The sequence below is a fragment of the Myotis daubentonii genome, chromosome 1 (assembly GCF_963259705.1).
Source record: "Myotis daubentonii chromosome 1, mMyoDau2.1, whole genome shotgun sequence".
Classification (NCBI taxonomy): domain Eukaryota; kingdom Metazoa; phylum Chordata; class Mammalia; order Chiroptera; family Vespertilionidae; genus Myotis; species Myotis daubentonii.
In genome coordinates, this window is record NC_081840.1 from 174,179,960 (window position 1) to 174,202,341 (window position 22,382).

Below are 22,382 nucleotides of genomic sequence, written 5' to 3' on the forward strand. Positions count from 1 at the left end.
ACTGATGTGCTACAATATGGATAGACCTTGAAAACATGCTGTATAAAAGAAGCCAGACACAAAGGACCATATATTATATAAATCCATTTATATGAAACATCCAGAATAGGCAAACCTATAGAAATAGAAAGATTAGCACTGCCTTGAAGGAAGAGACTGGAGATGATGATGACTAAGAAGTAGAAGTTTCTTTTTCAGGTGATGAAAATATTTTAAAATTGTGGTGACAGCTACACAACTGAATATTATACTGTCAATGGATTGTATACTTCTAAGTGGGTGAATTATATGTGAACTGTATCTCAATTAAGCGTTTTTAAAGGCTCTAAGAGATAATCCATACATATAAAAAGCCAGTGACCGGAATGCTGTAATGACCAGAATGCTGTTAAGACCGGAACGACTGGTCACTATGACACGCACTGACCAGGGGGTAGATGCTCAATGCAGGAGCTGCCCCCAGCCCGCAGCCCCAATTGCTGATGGGGCCTGCCAGTCAACCTCCCGGTCCCTCCCCCCAGCCGGCAGATCCGGGCTGGGACAGTGAACTGGGGGGGGGTGGCGGTGGATGTGGCTCCTTTCCTGGGGGGCCAAGGGCCAGCTCCCTCCTCGGGGCCAGCAGACAACCTCCCGGGTCCCTCCCCCCCACCACCACCCCCACCACCACCCTCCCGCCTGCAGATCCCAATTGCCTGATCCTGGCTGGGCCCCAGTCTGGGACGGAGAACTAGGGGTGGGTGGCAGCAGACACAGGCGGTGAGGGAAGGAGGAAGGGGGAGGCGGCGAACCTGATGGCTCTGATCGCTGGCCAGGCCTAGGGACCCTACCCATGCATGAATTTCGTGCATCAGGCCTCTAGTAGTAACATGTAGATATATCTCTTCCCCTGGTTCCTGATACAGAGGTCCTAAAAACCTTATAAAATCCTAAGTGGTAAGAGCACTAGACACATCTTTTGTTCCACGGTGGCTCTTGGATGGGGACTGGTCACCAGAAAGACTAAGCCATGATTAGAAGCTTGGAATTTTCAGCTCCACCCCGATTTGCAAGAGGGAAGAGGGGCTAGAAGTAGAGGTAATAATTGATCACGCCTGTGTGAGGAAGCCTCCATAAAACCCCAGTAGGAGGAGGTTCAGAAAGCTTCTGGGTTGGTGAACACAACCCACACACCAGGAGGGTGATGCACCCCAACTTCACAGGGACAAAAGCTCCTGTACTGAAGACCCTCCCAGACCTCATCCTATACATCTCTTCATCTGGCTATTCATCTGTACACTTCCCCATATCCTTTAATAAACTGGTAAATGTGTTTCCCTGAGTTCTGTGAGCTGCTGTAGCAAATTAGGCAAACCTGAGGAGGGTTTGTAGCTAAATCAGACAGAAGTTGTGGATAACCTGGGGACCTCCTCCTTGCAAATGGCATCTGAAGTGGGGTGCAAGCAGTATTGTGGGACTGAGCCCTTAACCTGTGGGGTCTGACACTAACTCCAGGTAGACTGTAGGACACCCAGCTGTTGTCATGGAGAACTGCCTGGTGGTGTGGAGGAAAAACCCACACATGCGGTGACCAGTAGTGTGAGAGTAAAGGAGACACACGGGAAAGAGAAACACGTGGGGGGAAGAACTGCAGCGCTGTTTTTGTTTTTGGTTTTTTTTTTAAGTATAGGCTCCCTTTTCAATACTTTCCTCCCTGTACATTTCTGGACCATGACAAAGTCCTTATTTCTTTTTCAGAATAAGGGGGGAGGGGGGGGAGTTATTTTATATTCCTGGGCAGTTCTGACTTTATTTTCTTTCCTCTGCCCATAGAGTAATAGACTCTAAGCAAGTAGCTGTATAGCTAAACCTTAAGACAAAGCACACACAACCATATAGTTCCATACACTCACACCTGTGCCACGTGTGGTATTTTCAAACTTAAATCCACACTGCCAGAGGCAGCCAGAGCAGTTTCCTACACCAATCTGTCTTTTAGCTCTGTACCTTCCTTCAGTGGGTGAAAGCTCCTTCAAGTCCTCCAAGCCAGGATTTACATTCAGTAACTTCTTATAGAGTGCCAACGGGAAGTGGAGATCGACTACGGTGGAGTTGTAGATTGCTAGTCCACAGGTTATGCCAATCAAGTGAAACCAGTTGTGCTCTACAAAACACTTTCAGAATATATGCAAATGTGTTAAAAAGAAATTCAGTGTTTCCAGCCCTCAAAACAATCTGCCATTTGTAAAATATTTTCAGTATAAAAGAATAAAGGCTTTCTTAATATTTAATTGCCTTTTAGAGCAGAGAAAACTCCCCTGACAAAATTTGATTATCCCCAACAGATACAATGTAGGCAAAGTTAAGTATTTGCAGCTCATCTAGAGATAGAGAGAACAGCTTATACAGTCATTTGCCACTTAATGATGGAGATTCATTCTGAGAAATGCCTCAGGTGATTTTATCCTTGTGCAGACACCATAGAGTGCACTTACACAAACCTAGAAGGTAGAGCCTACTACACATCTAGGCTACAAGCCTGTACAGCCGGTTACTATACAAAACAACCTGAAATTAAATCAATCACAAGAGAAAGTAGGGTGCAATCAAGAAACACAGTACATGAGATGTATGAATCGGCTGCCTGAGTAACACAACATACTGTTTTACTGAAAATTTTTTTATAAATAGAAAGAGTACATTCAAAAATAATGATAAAATGTACAGTGCAGGAACTACGTAAACCAATAACATGGTCTTTTATTATCATTATCAAGTAATATGCACTGTACATAATTATATGTGCTATATTTCTTTATAGGACTTGCAGCACAGGTGTACTCATACCAGCATCGCCCCAAACACAAGTAATGTGTTGTACTACATTACAATGGCTATGATGTCATAGACAATAGGAACTTTTTAGCTTCATTATATTCTTATGGGGCCACTGTCACATATGCGACCCATCACTGACAGAAATGTCATTATGTGGCACACCACTGTACTGATTTAGAGCAATGCTGTCTAATAGTACTTTTTGCAATGATGGAAATTGTTTATTCTGTGCTGTCCAATATGGTAGCCACTGGAAATGTGGCTGGTACAACTGAGAAAATGAATCTCTGGTACTATTTAATTTTAATTAAATAAAATTTCAATTTCAATGGCCACGTGTGGCTAATGGCTACCTTTTAGCACAGTACAGATCCAGGAAGAAAACTGGTAGAAAAAGAACTAAATTATGCCTGGTTGAAATTAAAATGCTCCTTAAAACTTAGCTCTCCTACTGAATTTTCAAATTAAAGTGTGTGTGTGTATCTACTTGTATTAGTATTCATACACATACTTTCACTGTTATTAAAATAAGACACATTTGGCCCAGCCAGTGTGGCTCAGCAGTTGAGCCATTGAGCCAGTTTGACTCCTGGTCAGGGCACATGCCCAGGTTACAGGCTAAATTCCCAGTAGGGGGATGCGCAGAAGGCAACCGACTGATGATGTTCCTCTCTCATCGAGGATTCTATCTCTTTATCCATCTCCCTCTCTCTCTATAAAAACTAGAAATGAAAATAGGGCCAATGGGTAAAAAAATAACGACTAGATACATTATTTAGACATTTTCAATTATTTTCTTTGTTATGCTTCCCTTTTCAAAATCAGAAGTCTTGGAATTGGTCCCACGACTAAAATAAACATTTAATTATATCCGTCTGTTTAACTGTAATATCACTAACTTACTGTATCTGAAAACCACAAGAGATCGGAATCTTGGTAGTAGGTAAACATCCCATAGATGGGATTCAAAAGTTCTTTTAAGAGTAAAAGAAAGAACTCCTTCGTGACGCCACCAGCATCCACTGCTTCCTCACCATCGAAGATTACCTTAAAGCAATGAAAGCAGAATTAACACTTCAAAGAATCTTTGGTATTCTACCTTTTTTTTTTTTTTAGCAAATTCTTTCCGAAGTCAGGACAAAGGAAGGAAGATATAACACAGAATACAATGATGCAATGAAAACTGCAAGGTGTATCCGCTGATTATTCACAAGGCACTTGCAGACACACAGAAAGAATTTTTACTAGGTACTTCAAGGAATACAAAGAAGGTTAGAAGTTCACCATAGGTCCACAGAAAGTTCACCATCTATTTAGGGAAGTAAGGCAAACATAAAAGAATCCATTAGAGAATATACTTTATTTTCAAAGAGTAAAATACATTGAGAGGTAAATGTTCTGGCACATGGAGAAAAACAATGATTAACCTGGGCAAAAGAAGAAACTGATGAATATGGAAAGGAGAAGGGCATTCTAAGTAGTACAGAGCTGGGTTCTGTGAGGGGCTACAAAAAGACCCATGAACAGGCCCATTATGGTCATCACAGTAACAACTACAGCAAACCAATGAGCGAGAGTTATTGAGAGTTACTATATGCCAGCCCTTAAACTCTATGACCTAATCCTCAGAACAGCCTTATGCGTTGGTATTACTATTATCATCACCATTTTACAGGTAAGGGCTCAGGCAAAGAACTAAAACAGCCTTTGGAAAAGCTTATCCTGTGGTCGTCTTCAAGGCTGCCTACAACAGGACAAGAGTAAAGGTGGGGACAGATGGCAGCAGAAGACAACTCAGACATGCTACAGAGCAAGAAGTGTCTTATCTGAACTACTGATGGAAAACAGTACGCAAAAAGGAGCTCCTGTTAGATCAAAAATCAAACCCAGAAGTTCTAAGAACTCCCAGGCAAATGGATGGGACAGATAATAGTCATTGGACATTTTGGAAAGGGTGACAATATCATAAAGGCCATGAGTTTCTTACATATTGTGTTTCAGAAACGAGTTCACAAGAGGATTGTTAATAGAGATAGGGAAGTCTTCTGAAGAGAAAGATAAATTACTTAAAAGTTCAAGTAATTCTCTAAATACTTATTAACACCTACTATGTACCAAGCACTATGCTAAGCCCTGGGAATACAGTAAGTACTAACACAAACATGCACAGTCTATGAGGAAAGACAATTTCTTAATTCAGTAATATTAGGGTACTAATAGTGCCTATAACAAGAGGCCAACAGCTTCCCAGATGATTTCACCACCTTTCTATATTCTCCTTTTTACCTTCTCTTACATCTTTGACATCCACAGACTTCCTAGATGCTGGCTTGATAGTTTTATACCTAGATGAAGCTTTAGTTTTGTTGTTGTTTGCTTGTTTTTGGTTGAGCTGGAGCAGATACCTTGAAGTCAGCAGACAAAGAAAACCCTATAACCTCTCAAGTAATCCACTGGCATTTTTATCTGGGATGTTATGTTGATATGTGCTATTTGGTGATTTGACAGGAGATGATTAAATTCTTGTAAAATAAATGAAAGAAATAGTGAATGGCTATACTCCACAATTTTAATAGTAAGATCTTTGCTACTTCAACACTGTTTAAAGAAAAACTAGGAAGGTATTTAGAAGAATATACTGAAGGGCTCACTTTGAGAGGCTTTTTTAGATCAATATCAGAATGAATGCTCAGCTCTCTCAGGGCATCTCCAACGAGGTTGTTCCTGCGAACGTGAAGAACCAGGAAGGGGCTTCTGGCCAGCAGAGGCTCCAAGGTGAGAAGCATGAAGACATTCTGCAGGTTGGCTCCATTGACTGCCACCTGGAATGGCACATCAAGAACGCAATTAGAGTGCACCTGTGAGTGGGGACAGCAGCCAGCTGCCTTTCAATCTGGGGTAGGTGGGAAGCATGCTGACTGCAACTCCATTTGGTCTTTTTTATTTTCCTCTTAACTTTTCCAGTTAAATTTTCTAAATTACTATATTTATAAAACACAGATCTTTCTAATCTGAACCCAAAAAGGTTAACTGAAGCAATCTGATCCATAACCAGTCTCAGGAAAATGATTTAGGCCTAATTAAGACTGAAATTATATTGTAATAAAAGAAACATGATGGAGAGTGGGTAAAAACTATGACATTCAGAATGGTAGGACAAGAAACCTAATAACCACTTTTAAATGTTTTTTATTCTTTGAAAAATGTCCATTTTCTCTGGAAAACCTTTCAACTGTGGAAGGAAGGAAGGAAGGAAGGAAGGAAGGAAGGAAGGAAGGAAGGAAGGAAGGAAGGAAGGAAGGAAGGAAGGAAGGAAGGAAAAGGCTAGAGAGAAACAGACAGAAAGACTGAGAGATGAAGAGAGAGATGAGTGAAGTTAGCTATCTACCGACAGTAGAAACTGGTAGATTTGAATTTCTAATTTGCAAATAATAACTTGGTAGGCATGTCAAAACCAATTATATTTTATAATAAATATGTGTACTTGAAATTAATCTCTATAACTTAAGTTTTAGTTCAATAAATAATTACCAAGCTCCAGTTAGTTATCTCTCTATCTCTATCAAAGATCAGTGGACGACTGGACCAAATCCAGCCTGCTGCCTGTTTTTGTACAGCTCTTGAGCTCATAGGTTTCTACATTTTTAAATTTTGAAAAAAAATCTAAAGAATACTTCACCACATGTGAAAATTATACATATTTCAAATTTCATTGTACATTAAGTTCTACTGGAATACCACCATGCTCATTCATTCACATACTATTACTTTTTGTTCTATGACAGAGCTCAATAGTTGAGATAGACAATATGGCCCATAAAGATTAAAATTTTAATTTACTATATGGTCCTTTATGAAAACACTTGCAAACCCCTGATCTATGTAAATGTGTACTCACTTATATGTGTTGTATTCAACATAAAATTGCTAAAAAAAAAAAATTATAATAGTTCTAAAAGTTAGAATATAATGCATCCAAATATACTTCCTCCTATAAGTTAAAATTAGAACTGAATGTGTAGGTTAAAAGAAACACATAATAAGAGTAAATAATTTTTAAAATATGATACCTGCATCTGTAGTTCAGCATCTGTCTGTAACATTTTGGTCTTGGCTTGGGCATCAAAGATGAAAGGGTAGGAACAAAGTGTTACAGCATCCTAAATAAAACATTATTGACAAAACTGTAGTATCCACAGATAATACTGATGGAAAAATATACAAGTAAATTTAAAAAGAATCATTTACCTGTATTATAGATGGTCTAGTCTTCTGTGTAAAGAAAAAGAAAAAGCCTCTTACTTGAAATGCCAAACCTAAACTTTTTACACCCCCTACAAATGTGAAATACAAATAACAAAACATATAAACTCTCTGACTATTTATTTGGCCATGGAACTAACCCCATTTGAATGGCTGACTGGATTTTAATGAAACAGACCAAATGTTTTGATGGACACAAACTGAGAAAAAAACTAAATACAATCTTAAAAATTTTTAAAGGGCTGTTTTAGGTCATTTCACTAACTCCATAATTCACAGCATTAATAGAATTTTCTTTCATAAAATAAATCTAATTATAAAACATTGATATCAGATGTTACTTTTATTGTGTAAAGGTAATGCAAATTTCATTTATTTGTCAGCATGTTACATCTCTTCCTTACACTTACACACACACACACACACACACACACACACACACACACACACACAAGCTGTTACACTGAAGAGTAACCAAATATTTAAAGCTATCCCTGACTCGGCACTTGAACCAATGCTTGGCCTACAGAAGACACTCCATCAATAGGTAAACAAAATTTTAATAATCTTTTGAGCAGGGGAATAACAGTAAATTAAAAAAACACACACAAACATATCTAAAAGATATGCTAGTTCATTAATGGGGGGGAAGGCATCTCTTCTGGAAGTTTTTGTTAGGTTGTATGACAAACATTATTCATAAACTTAACAGAAACAAACAAAAGTATCAACAATATAGATCATGTTGACCTGTAGTATTTCTCAAACAGAAAACTATGGATTTATCCTCAGAGATCTGAGAATGCTATATGAATTTTTTAAATTTTGTAGTTTTTTATAAATAACTAGTGGCCCGGTGCACGGGAGGGGGGTGTCCCTCAGCCCAGCCTGCACCCTCTCCAATCTTGGAACCTTTGGGGGATGTCGACTGCTGGTTTAGGCCTGATCCCAGGAAGTCCCTGAATGTCCGGCAGGCCTGATCCCAGGATGTCCCTGGATGTCCGGCAGGCCTCATCCCAGGATGTCTGACTGCCGGGATCAGGCCTAAACCGGCAGTTGGACATCCCTCTCACAATCCTGGACGGCTGTCTCCTAACCGCTCTCCTGCGTGCCTGCCTGATTGCCCCTAACTGCTCCCCTGCCGGCCTGATCGACGCCTAACTACTCCCTTGCCAGCCTGATCATCCCCAACTGCCCTCCCCTGCTAGCCAGATCACCCCCAAGGCTTTTATTAGTATAGATATCCTAAACAAAATCAACGAAAACACATTCTTAATGACCTCCTTATATTGGTGTGTCACCATAAAATTTACATTTATTTTAATGATTGCATTAGTGCCATGTTATTCTTAATTGTCCAAGAATAATAAGAAAAGAAGAAAAGCAGTCTTTCTTGGTAAGTTATTCATTTGCACCCAGGAAAGTGCCAGAGCTGCCCTGGCTCTCTGTGTGAATGAAGGTTTAATAGCAGCTAAAAGGAAGAAAGAGAGATGAGTCATTCCAGGATGAATAGGACACGTCGCAGAACTCAAGCACCAACGACTGAGTTGAGGGATGGTTTCAGGAAGACTACGAACGTTTCATTCATTTAGAGTTTGTATTTAATTTGTAAATCTGATTCAGTTTTATTTAAATGCTATATGAATAAGAAGTGTATACCTACCTCCTTTTGTGTTTGTGTACAGTTCAATTAAATAATTTAAAAGCAATTTTAATTAAAATCCATCCTGTTTATCCTATAGAAACAGGTCCCTTAGTGAATCTTGGAACACTTCCCTAAACTGAGGAACACTAATCGAAGAGACAATTCATACCAGTGAGACAGGTATGAAATCATGCATATATAATCCAGGCCAACTGACTCACTCTCATGCCTACATATCTCATTACTTTGAATTTAGGAATTGAAATCACTAAAATAAAACACACACACACACACCATAAAACTGCACTCTAAAAAAATTACTTTAAGTACCTACGAAAAGTATAAGTATCCGGGGAAGTAGATTTTAAATTGGTGCCAATATTCAGAATTTTAGAATCTTTATCTCAAAAAGATTATTTTATTCTAAGTGTTAGGAAGTTAGACCTGAGCAGCTGGGGTGGGCCTGCCCTGGAGTCCAACCATACTGCCTGTCTATGGGCGGCCCAGCAGACAGCCAGCAGGAAGGTTCAGAGCCAGCCAGTTCTTGGCGCAAGCTCAGAGGAAACCAACATGACCTCAATGTAACCTTACTAGGGTCCTAGACTAATTATAATAAAATCTGCATTTCAGTTTTGACCCCACGCCTCCATTAGTTTTTCTGTATGAATTATGTATAAGGGCAGGCCCAGAAGAAATATAGTTTCTGTCAACCATTCCTGAATGCAAATGAAAGTCTCCACTCAGAAAATCCCTCTTTTAAACCTGGAGTTCGAGGCCTGGCCTGCTCCAGGTTTGGAATGTTATCTTCAATAAACCCCATTTTGCTTTCCTTTCATTGACCTTAAAATCTTTTCTGCGTAGACAAAAACAAGAGGTCCTAACTGGTAACCCCGATTGGTAACAGAAACATGACTTGCTTATTCAAGAAAAAAGGATGACCTTTAATGTGTGTTGGTCTATAAAACAAGATGAAGTTTTGAACACTTCAAATGTAAAAATGACTATGGGAGAAGCAACAGTAGTAACTGTGGAAACAGTTGTTGGCATTAAAGCACCCTAGTATATCTAGTATTTTTAAAAACTACTGCAATATACAGGTGGGACAACTATAGGTTTACAGTTATGAGTACATGAAACACAGTTCATAATTATTATATTATTTATTATTGTATTATTTTCCATACAAACTGTAAACCTACTTTTGCCCCCACTCAGTATCATTTCAGACATCAATCAGCTGCTGTGTATTTCTTGTCTCTCTCCAGTCCCACTCCAGTTCTGATTCTCTGTACCACCCTCTCCCTGCAAACCCCACAAGCTCTTATTCCCTCCCTTTACTTCTTGCCTGACCCCTCCCCACCCCCTGACAGAGCCCAGATTTGGAAGGAGACTGATCTATGTTCTGGAGATGGAGAGGAGGTTAAATTTCGGGCAGGGTCACCATGCTCTCAGTTGAGTGGGTTTGCTGAAAAGAAATCCAAAACTACCTCAGTTAGGAACCAAAGCCAAGGCCACAGAGTTGGTGGTCCAGAAGACCCTCCCCCCGGAGAGGACCACAGTGCCAGCTCTAAGGAAGGTGCAGAAGGCAAGGCTATTCGGTCTAAATAAGCACCAGACCTATATGAAGGTCTAATATACATCTACAAACTTTGTGTAAGTCTGTAAGTTTTAGTATACGAAATACAATAATTTCACTTAATTTCGTATGTGAATGCTGAATATTTTAGATATGTTATTAGTACTGGTATTTCCATATGACATGAAGTAAATACTGAAACAACCATGTTATGATTTAACTTCAAGGTTACTTTCCCTAATTGAGGACACATATGAACTGACATGTGATCCTCTCTGAGGAGCTGCCTGCCCTAGGCTGTCTGTTCCCCCAAAATGAGTCTCACAAATCTAAAACTAGCAGAGTACCAGTGAATCACATTTCAAATGTTTAAGCTTGAAATGGGGTTGCACTGTGGCCTTTTTCAAGTATATGAAATAGGAGCAATGAGCAAGTACATGGTACAGAACTGAAGAACTGGGAATATCTTTTTTATTTTTTAATTCCAAGCCAACATTTCCTAAATGTGACTGTGACTGGGGACAGGAGTCATTGCATAAACACCTGCTGTGCCAAGAAAGAAACACAGGAGCCTCTGCTGTGAGGCCTGCCTGCACCACAGGTTCCTATACCCACCATGGGCAAAATCTGGCTCCCTGCCATCACTGATGCTGAGGCAAAAACATGTGCCTTGTCTGACCATGCACAATACTGGTACTCAGAGACAAAACACTGCATCCTTGTAACACATATGGTAACAAGTTGACTCTAGTTTTATTTTTGAAGCATTTACTTCACTAACTTTCTCACTTGTGCTGCCTCTATGGGAGCCACAAAGTCACTCATTCTGTGTTAATTTTCAAGTGGATGATGGCAGTTTATTAATGGAAATAAACAAGCCACGACCACCTCTTCTTTAAAATGAGCAAAAATCAGACACTTCAGAATGCATTTGTGCTCCATAGCCATTTGCATGTGTGTTATATCCCTTTGAAATTCCTTTTTCACTGTTGCCTCTGGACTGAACACCCCATAGAGGCAGCCACCATGTCCTCTCCATGTCTCCATCCCCAGTGACTAGCAAGCACCCTACACACTTTAGGTGCCAAGAACAGCTTACTGAAAAACAGTTGAGAACTTATTATATGCCAAGTAAAGCACTCTGCCAACTAAGGCTTTTCCATGCATGCTTTCCTCCATTTAAGTCTCACAATACTGTTATAATTCTCATTACAAATGAGGATGCTAGGCCTATAGAAATTAAGTAACTTGTCTGGGGTCACATAGGTAATAGGCCAGAGTGGAGACTAGAACCTATCTCTTTTCAACCCAAGCATGTCCTCTGAACTACATGCTCTACTGCCTCCGCTACTACCAAGCTAAAAAATTTAACACACACACAAAAATATTTATTGTGTATATATACAATGGAATATTATTCCACCATAAGAAAAACAAACAAACAAGGAAATCTTGCCATTTGCAACAACATGGGCGAACCTGAAAGGCATTATGCAAAGTGAAATAAGCCAGAGAAAGACAAATACTATAAGGTATCACTTGTATGAGCAATTAAAAAAAAAAAAAAGCCAATCTCACAGAAACAGTGGTGGTTTCCAGGGGATTGGGAAGATGGGGAGATATAGGTCAAAGGGTATAAGTTCTGAGGAGCTAATGTACGGCATGGTGACTTACCTAATAATAATAATACTGTACTGCACATTTTAAAGTTGTTAAAAGAGTAAATCTTAAAAGTTCTCATCACAAGAAAAAAACATCTGTAACTATGTATGGTGATAGACGGTAACTAGATTGTTTTTATGGTCATCATTTCATAGTGTATACAAACAATGAATCACTATGTTGTATACCTGAACTAATATAATATCATGCGTCATTTACATACCAAAACAGTGGTTTAAAAAACATATAATTTTATGTATAAAATAGGTTTAGCAATTCAGATTAAAACCCAAGATATCAAGAAATTTAAACTTCAATTTCTAATACTACTGCACTTTATATAGCTTTTTAAAATTCCACAAAAATTACAAAAATTCACATAGTAATTTCACCTTATTTTCTACCTTTCTTAATTACTGAAAAGGAGATGAGCATTTGGTATTCAAAACTATATTTGCTTATTAAATGTTAAGAGAAAAAACTATAAAAAAGTTGTAAAGTTGCTCATTTAACTTCCATTCAGAGATTACAGTCACGATAATCTAGAATTTAAGAGCTGTAACTTCTTTTTCAGTGGCAAAAAGAATCGGGGTTCATTAGAATTATCCTATTCAACATTAACTCAGAGAAAGTGTATAGATTAGAAGTCAGAAGAATTGGCTTTTATGGCTAATTAAATTGGTGGGAAAATTGTTTAACTTCTCGGGAGTCTCCATTTCCTCACCTAAAAACAAAGCAATTGGCCTAAATAATTCATAAGGCTTATTTCAGCTCTTCACATTTCATTATTCAATAAGTAATAACTTGATTCAGATCAATGAAAAAAGTTAATCTTTTTACGATTTCTAAATTAATGGGTGAAAGCAGAGCTCATTGTTAGCCTCCATGTTAAATTTCCATCGTAAACCTATTTAGAATACTCTACTCCACTTTTATTGAAAAGTATTAAGGTAATTATAAAATCTTATTAAAAACACATATTATGTCTAACATTCATCATCTATTGTTTGATAAAGAAAATAATCTTGCTTAGTCAAATAAACCTACTGCAATACCTTGCTTTTGTAGGCAATTATTGACCTCCAAAAACCCTACTGGGAAAATATTGCCTACATGTGATAAATCTGTTAAACTGGCAAGAACTCACCTCAAATGTATCTGCTGTGCATGGCTTCACTAAATATTATAACCAAATAATCATTCTGTTTTCTGACATAACTCAAACATACTCCACAGATGGGGGATCTAAAAAGCCTTTCATATACCTCAAGACAGTACATTCAAACTCAGCAGTTCTTGCCAAGTCAAAGGTGGCAGGCAGGAATCTGCACGAAGTTCTTTGGGTGGCATGTCTAACATATGGTGAGAACTGGGTCAGGGATATGTGACCTTTTCATTCACATAATCCTAAATCTGAGTGGCCCTATAGGGTTCAAGCAGCTGAATAAGATGACTGAAGTAGGATAGCTATTAGAAGCTGATAATTAGCAAATGTCCTTTACTCAATGTCAAAATCAAGCTGCAGTGGGGATTGTGGCATACAGAAACCTAGTCTAAAGAACCACTATTGAACTCCAACCAATTAGTGCCATCTGGGAAGAAGGTCATGTTGCCAGATCTTCTGAGTTCCAAGAAAAGCGAAAAATTCATTTAATATTTCTTGACATTTTTAAAGTGTGATAAAATACATCTAACAAAGTTTACTATATCATTTAAAAGTGTACAGTTCAGTAAATATTAACTCCATTTGCATTATTGGGCAATGATCTCCAGAATGCTTTCAACTTGCAAAACGGAAACCCTATAACCCATTATACAACTACCCACTTCCCTTCCCCACAATTCTACTTTCTGTTTCTATGAGTCTGACTACTTTAGATACCTTGATTTTTTTTTTCATGTTGACAACTAATTAAAATTTACACCATTTCTGTGTGACTACTCAATCATAACTCCTTGTGATCATTTGTAATTACTCAAAACACTTCAAACTTTAAGAATGCAAAAGCCAGTGGATAAAACACAGGTATGATATGAACTCCAAAGTCAAGGACAAATTTATAGGGCTCAGGTGTGCTTTCATTATCCTTATTTGTCCTCTGAGAAAAGACTAAAGCTGTAAGATATGCTTTACATGAATTCTTACCGTGCCTGCCTGATGCAAGAACCACATGAGGTAGTCTTCCTGAATGTCCACAAGACTGGAAATCTCAGGAATGTAAAATGTATCATATTCCACATGCTTCACTTTAAGATTTACCTGATATAGAACAAAATAAGGACAACTAAAACCAAGACAATTGGACAATGACTTCCCACAGAACATCTCAGTAGGACATTCAACCCTCCCACGTATTCAGCCTTCTCCCCACTCGTCACACTCAATATTTACCTTATATAATTTCTCCAAGAGCTTGAGAGCTGCTGTAATATAATTGTTAAATAGTACAGGAATTAAGAATGTCTTTCTTCCTTGAAGTAGATAAACAACTGCGTCTTTATAGAGGTTTACCAGCTTCATGAAATATTTTGGGCATACCTGAGACCACCAGTTATCTTTAGAAAGAAAGAAAAACCATATTTCAACATATAATCTTGGTATTTATGTCTGAAGTATTTATGTTTTCTGCCTACTAGCTAAAAACCACTCCAGCTAGAAAGCGAACACCATTCTAAAACAGTTTCCTAAAATTGACTTTAAAAGAACCCAATAGCCCTCACTGGTGTGGCTCAGTTGGTTGAACGTCATCCTATACACTGAGAGGTCACCAATTTGAATCCCAGCCAGGGCACATGACTGGGTTTCTGGCTCAATTTCCAGTAGGGGGCACCCAGGAGGCTGCTGATCGATGTTTCTCTCTCATCGATGTTTCTCTCTCCCTCTCCTTTCCTCACTCTCTAAAATCAATAAAAACGTAGGTGTTTTTTAAGGAATTTACTAAAGTATTTCTAGAGAGAGCAGCAGCTATAGAAGAATCTCTGGAGCCTTTTTTGTAAATCTTGATCTGATTTTTTCCGCTCAAAAACTCATTTAGAAGGCTAATCTAAAATTTCACTCCCAAGGGTACATTGTGGACAAGATGCTAAGGTACATATTTTGGGCAGGAGCAGTCATTTATCTTAGTCCTTTCAGCCCCCTTCTCATCCACCACACCTAAATCCTGGATCAGGGATGCCAAGGACCACACATCCCAGAACAGCATCAATATGACAACCATTCCTCCCTTTCAAGAGGCATAATTACTTGAAAAACTACTATTTCTGCTTCTCACCAAACAAATGACCTGACAAGAAAACGATATCAATGACTTCTCTTTTGTCAGTAATAAATTCAGCCATACTGAAATATGTAAGAGATTAAATAATATGATATCTGAGACTTAAAAATAAAATTCCAGCAAAAATAAAAAGGTTGTGGCAGGGGAACAGATAAAAAGGGCAAAATGTTGATAATAACTAATTGATGATGTCCTGTAGTGTTCTCTCTACTTTAGGGCATTTTTTAAAGTTTATATTTCTATAATTAGAAGTTAAAAACAAATTCAGTGTAAAACTCAATGATTTCGATCGCTTTGTGCCATCCTACCTGAAAAAATTAAAATCAGAAACCTTCAAAATTTAAGTCAGGTACTATACTCCTTCTCAAGTTGCCATCTCTCTACCTCACAGTCTTATTAGCACATCTGAGAAAATATGCTCCAAAAGGCTTTTGATCTTAAAAAAATAACTAAGGGCTAACATATTACTACTAGTGCTTCCATGACTTCTGTGTTTATATCGTCTGCAAAGGTGGAAGCAATCTACTCCAACATTCCACTCGAGGAACATAGGCTCCTCATGGGGAGATCACACTCAAGTAACATCCTACTTCTCAGGGAACGCAGACGTTACTGAGCTGCAGTGAACACCTAAAAAATTTACCAGGGGGAAAAAAAACAGTAGACAAACTTTCTGCACTTGGTTAATAAAAACATCTCAGGTGCTACTCCCATGAGAGACACTCTCCAATTCACTGAGGAACGGAAGGTTCTTATCTCAGCAAAGTGTCCGTAGCCTGCAAAAATCAGTGAGGACTCAACTGCCCTAAAAAAGAAAAACAAAACAAACATTTGGTAAGACTCCATCAGATCATTTTCTTCCTCTCCTTTTCTGGAGACCTGTGAATCACCAAAGCTGTTCATTTCACTCCCACCCCCTAAGTTAGATATAGGAATAAAAGCAATGACAGACATTAAATTTTGAGGCATACTAACTACTAGCAAGAACAGGAAAAGGAAAAATAAAGCTGGATAATCTATCTTTGTGAATATTTAAAAGTCAATATTAGTGAGGCGTGAATTATTTCAAATAACCAAAATAATGGTTCAATTTGTTCAAATTGCCAATACGGCTAGTTAGAAATTAACAGCAAAGAAAAAAAGGTTAAAATGTTAAGGATGTAAAATGGCAACAAATAGCTTCTTGGATCTCAATCCACCGATAGCCAGTGGTCACACCAATAAAATAAAAAGCACAAAACCACTAGTACTGAATATAGCAAATTCACCTAATACTTTGCTAGGGTTTGTATCCAGCCGCAGAATAGCCATAGCCAGAGGAATAGTCAACGTTATATAATACTTGGAATCCTGGAGTAGGGGGAACTCAGGTAGTATTAAATAGATTCGCATAGCTTCAACATCTGGTGGTGAACTTGACAACTGAGGAATCAGGCAACTTTCAAAGCTGTTTAAGATCTGTACAAGAGAAAAGAGCATTGAGCAATTCAAGCATACATGAGATCTAGTTACCCCATCTCTAATTCATATGCTATTTAATAGATTCTCAACTCTCACGCATTGTATCACTGAGGACCTCCTATGAGCCAGGCACTGATGTAGGTATTCAGAATATATCAGTGAAAAGAAAAATTAAAGAGTCCTGCCCATGCAGACCTTACACTCTGGAGAGGCATTTCCTTAGGAAGGTTTAGGCCAAAAAGAAAGTGAAGGTAGGTCAAATTCCCAAACTGAGTATTTTAGAATTAAGGTTTATACAAGACCTTTGCCTGTTTGTCTTTTTCTTTCTCTTGAAAATTGAAGAGAGAAAAATACACTTTTAAACATGCACTTTGTCAACGTAAAGAACATACCTGTTCTAGAATCACAGAATGCTGAGAGTTCATTAACTTCTCAAATAATATCCTAGTTGAGTTCAGGTCAATCCCAGGGATTTTGGGACTTGTTTTAAAATGTTCATCAATTCTAAACAAACAAAAACAAGAGGATGTAAGAAACACAAAGCAAACACTCTGACAGGAATTATAAACAGGTAAACAAAATAGTTTATCAATACTGATCACATTTAAATTTGACCTGGCAGACAATAAAAGAACACTTTGGAAAAGTCAGACAGAATAAACCTCTCTGGAATCCCTTTTCCAAGATATTCTTAAAATTGTCAAGGCTTTTTTCCGTCCTGTCTAAGTACAAGGATCATCATTTCAATTTGAGACCGTCTCACAGTTTATGAGCAGTGTTATTTCCCTGACTTACTCTTGTGTTTTGCCTTTTTCTGTAATCGTGATGCACTGAACAAGCAGCGGGTGCTGTGCCCAGATGCAGAAGAAGTCCCCTCTGCAAACTGGACCACTCATCAACAAGTGGCAAGTAGAACCTCCTTGTTTAAAGCCTTTCTTAAAATCAGATCTACAACAAATACAAAGCTAATGTCTGTACTAGTTAACACAAGAGATACAATTACAGCTTGGCCAGTGTTGCTCAGTGGATTGAGCACTGTCCTATACCAAGAGGTCACCAGTTGGATTCCTGGTTAGGGCACATGCCCAGGTTGCTGGCTCGATCCCTAGTAGGGGGCGTGCAGGAGGCAACCTATTGATGTTTCTCTCTCATTGATGTTTCTGTTTCTCTCTCTCTCTCTCTCTCCCTCCCTCCCTCCCTTTCCTTCTCTCTCTCTCTCTCTCTCTAAAATCAATGAAAACATGTTTTTAAAAAAGAGAAAGATACAATTACATTCACCCAGGGACTAAATTTCACTGCTTGCTACTGTTTTTAACTTCCTAGCAACTTATCTTTTTTCCAACCTTGAATAAAGAGCATTTTCGAGTACTCTTAATAAAGCCTTCGGTCTTTTAGACTTAAAGAATGTCACTTTTAAATGTCCGCTCTTGAACATACCACATCTATCAATCACAAAAGAACTAGCTATTCGCAAAACAGGTTTCTGTTTATGAGTAATGGACACATTCAGATAGTCTTAACACCCTCTGACAGCAATGGTTTAATTTATAAAAACATAAGCAGAGCTTCTCACATTTATTTTTAAACCACAGTTATATGTGTTGGAACCTAAACTGTCAAATCAAGAGGAGATGGTTGGGCTTTGCTGGGTCTTTTGTTGTTGTTAAAAAAAAAAAATAAAAAAAAAAAATCTGCCCAAACCATAAAAATTCATTCTGGTGTCCCATATGTAACTTTCCATATGCTTAGATGTAATTTTGCTACACTGTTAAGAAAAAACAAAATACCAAAAAAAGACAAAAGATTTTACACGTATGCGTTGTAAAACTGGTCTTCACTTTAATTGGTTCCCATCAATGCATTCTGTATAAGCTGCAGGAGCAGGACTCCTGAAATGGCACTGTTGTCAGTCAAAAAAAAAAAAAAGCTTCCCCCAGAACCTGATGGAATCCATGTTATTAAGGATGGAGAACCCGACAGATCTGTCTGAGAGCCATTCCTAACCATAAGAGCTGTCCTTCTAGAACAAGATTTCTCAGCCTTGTTACTATTAACTTTTGAAGCTGGAAAATTCTTCGTTGAAGGGGTGGGATTGTGAGCTACTTAGCAGCATCCCTGGCCTTTGCCTACTAGGTGCCAGCAGTATACCTTCCCCCATTGTAACAAAAAATGTCACCAGACATTGCCAGATATCCCAGGGAAGCAAAATCAGCCTGGTTGAGAATCACTGTTCTAAAAAAGACCAAAATCAGCACAATCCAGAATATTTTTCCCTGGAGGAAAAGGCTAAGGATTGAGTCTGAAATGAATTGGATAAGCTCATTCTAGCTGCCCTAATGATACAAGTAAATCACTTAGCAATCTCTAATTCACTGAAGAGTTTCTGAAGTGACCTCTTGCAACCCAGTTAGGTGGGATAGGGGAGTGGGATTCATACACAGAAATGATGTCCAAGTCTTCTTGGGATTCTCAGTGTCAAAAAGCAGGAAGAAATGGTAAGGATCTGGGGTAACCAAAAATCAAAACCCATGGCAAACCCTCTGTATCAGGTTCCTAAGGGGTATATCTGCAGAAGGGATAAGGCCAAGTCAAGAAAAAAAAACCCAAAACCCACACACTCTATTTACTACCTGAGGGTTCAGCCCAAATGTACTTTCCCGGTGAGCTGGGCTGGACCTGAGTCCAAGAAGCCCTGAAGTCTCTCCTTGAACCTTTCCCCTTAGCTCACTCTTAATGAGAAAAAAAATAAAATCATATGGGATAGAAAATCAAAGAGATTATTTAGAGAATTAAGAATTCAAGAATAGCCCTAGCCGGCTTGTCTCAGTGGATAGAGCATTGGCTTGTGGACTGGAAGGTCCCGGGTTCGATTCTGGTCAAGGGCACATGCCCAGGTTGCGGGCTTGATCCCCAGTGTGGGGCATGCAGGAGGCAGTCAATCAATGATTCCTTCTCATCAATGATGTTTCTAACTCTCTCTCCTCCTCTCTTCCTCTTTGAAATCAATAAAAAAATATTTTTAAAAAAAGAATTCGAGAATAAATGCTGTACACATGGTAGGATTCGTAGCATTTTAGAATACCCTGATAATCTTACTTTTTTCCTTTTTTTAATCCTCATTCGAGGAATGAGGATATTCTTTCCACTGATCTTTAGAGCCTGTGGAAGGTGGAGGAAGGGGGAGAGAGAGTGAGAGAAAGGAAAGAGGAAATCATTGATGTGAGAGGGACACATGGATTGGTTGCCTCCTGCTCTGGAACCAAGGTATATGCCCTTGACCTGGAATCAAACCTGTGCCCCTTCAGACCACAGGCTGACACTCTAACCACTGAGACAAACAGGTCAGGGCAAAAATCTTACTTTTGATTACATCAACTCTTTCTGAGATACAGCCTCTCTCCTTGGTAATCGGCCTCTCTGCCAACCAGGCATGAGTCAGCATTGCCTTTCCTTCATTACTACTGGTCATTCCATTTTCTGCATAAGTCATTAGCTTATCCACTGAATTAAGGCCAACCACCATCAAAGAGAACAGAAGTGTTTCTCAGCCTTTGCTGAATAAGTATCTGTATCACATGTGGGTATTTATGACATTTGGGTATTTTTTAAGACTCTAAGTCACTTACTTTTTTTCAAGAAAACTTCCATTCCAACAGGCTGCAGAAGATAATATCTGAACAACATCACTGTTCAGAGAGAAAAAGGGAGGAAAGCCTTTAATAATTACAAATAGGTAGTTATTTAAGCATCAGCAATAGATTAGACATATATTCTAGGGTTTCATTAATAGTAGCTCTTTCTAGGGTTTCAGGTGAAGCACTGGAAAATGTGCAATTTGCTTAAAAAAACAACAACACTGCGTCACATCTCAAAATGAACAGGAGCTTAAGTTTTCCATAAGTCATATTAAAATAAAAACAGAGCATTAAACTATCAAAAGAAAAACTTCTTGCACCTGGTAATGATCTTGAACATTATTCTACCACCAGCCATCGACGCTCCACCTTATCTCCAAACATGAACAAAAAATAAAACCAAAACAGAGAAGTTGAGCTATCTCCCAAACACAGAAATTATCTTTGCAAATAGCTGAACAACCACTTCCTTCTATTTTGCTGCCTGAGAATAAAATGGACGATAACTGAAATGTGTGTTTGTTCCTCTTACTTAGATTATACAGGTTCTGCGAAAATAACTAGTTCCCAAGGATCCAGAGTGAAATTGCATGTCAGGAGCTCTAGACCCTCTTATTCCGTTTAAGGAAAGGGAGGGAATGAAACAAATACATGGTTGTGAAGGCTGTTTCAGTCACTTCTGCTAATCATAGAATCTGGGTCAGGAAAGATCTTTAGAGATCATTTCTTCCATCCTTTATGAGAAAACTGAAAACTAGCAAAGTGTCATGGTTCCAGCTAAGTGAGGCTACAGTCCTCAGTCCCCGCTCCACCCAGCCCTTCAACAGTGAATCTAGTCCAGTTTCCCCCGTTACCTTCCAGCCTGAACTCCTCTGTTGAGACACCTATTATGAGGACAGCCAAGAATTGCTCTAGGGCATTCCCAATGACGCCCAGTGTGCCCTAAGTTCAGACCCTGGTCATCTGCCCCACTACAATCCATGGCATAAAGCCAGGTATATTATACACATTTCTGGGAATGACCACTGCTTACTACAGCAAATGTGATTCATTCATTCCCAAGAAGATTCTCTGCAGAAAAATAGAATGCTAAAGAAAACCAATGAAAAATGTATAAAAATGTTCAGTAAAAAGTTCTCTTATAAGAATAAAATAAACTTGATAAAAGGCCTCAATACTTTTTACTATATCCCCCCCCCCCCACTTGACACTGAATTACCATCTCAACTAATCATTGTGAATCCTAGAATATTCAGATGAGGTAAGATAGCTATCTTAGACTTAGGATGCTTTGGAACATGCATATGAAGAAACTCTTGGGGTCAAACAATAACAATAATAAATTTTCTTAACAGAAAGGCCAACTCAGACCTTCATCAGGATTTTTAAGACCTGAACAAGGCAGATTGAAGAATACAATCTCTGAAAGAATGAAGAAGGAACAACCTAGTATGTTATTTGGGGTAAGAACACCAAATCCTAAATATATAGGTGCAAAACTGGTTCCCTAAAATGTAAAATATCATTTATATTCACAACCTCAATAGGAAAGTGGGGAAAATCACTGATAGAAGATTCCACTACACTTTTGAAAAAATAAAAACAAATAATCACATACTTGATTGTATTTGCATTGTTGTGTTCTGAGAGTTTTTGTTTCCAAGCTGCTATGGTTTCATCATTTATTAAACTGGTATAATGTGCTTGGTTCATAATCCTGAAGTCAACAGCAGGAGAAGAATTCTGGAGGATGAAATACAACAGTAAAAATGAGAAATTATGTAGGATGGATCTTTTCCCTTCTGCTTCTCCCGACATAATCTCCATTTTGTGTTTCACTCACTACAGCAGCTGGGGTGCACTGCCCAGATGCCCCCCACCCTTCAGAAAGGGGGAACTCACTCCCCCCAGCTGCTGAGAGTATAAGCTCCTGACAGCTGACAGCTGGGCTGCTCTCCAGAAATTGCTTCACTCCTTTCCCATCCAGTGGCCGTTAGAGGTGTGGTATAAAGGCTCAGCCCCTTTGCCTCAACTCAGGAATGGCTGAA

The 22,382-nt window shown here is 38.7% G+C and overlaps 1 protein-coding gene across 6 annotated transcripts in view; it reads right to left on the minus strand.

The window, feature by feature from the left end:
• Positions 1 to 22,382, minus strand: part of HERC3 (HECT and RLD domain containing E3 ubiquitin protein ligase 3) — an 86,042-nt gene that overhangs the window by 18,765 nt on the left and 44,895 nt on the right. For 2 of the 6 annotated variants that reach the window (XM_059665552.1, XM_059665561.1), the window contains 11 exons: positions 21,953 to 22,077; positions 20,326 to 20,385; positions 17,092 to 17,203; positions 16,507 to 16,696; positions 14,353 to 14,516; positions 14,107 to 14,220; positions 7,063 to 7,086; positions 6,885 to 6,974; positions 5,466 to 5,636; positions 3,718 to 3,861; positions 1,984 to 2,150 (listed from right to left, as the gene is read on the minus strand). In XM_059665552.1, coding sequence (XP_059521535.1) covers positions 1,984 to 2,150; positions 3,718 to 3,861; positions 5,466 to 5,636; positions 6,885 to 6,974; positions 7,063 to 7,086; positions 14,107 to 14,220; positions 14,353 to 14,516; positions 16,507 to 16,696; positions 17,092 to 17,203; positions 20,326 to 20,385; positions 21,953 to 22,077 — 1,361 coding nt within the window. The other 4 variants (XR_009448751.1, XM_059665575.1, XM_059665584.1 and 1 more) reach the window with 4 other exon arrangements.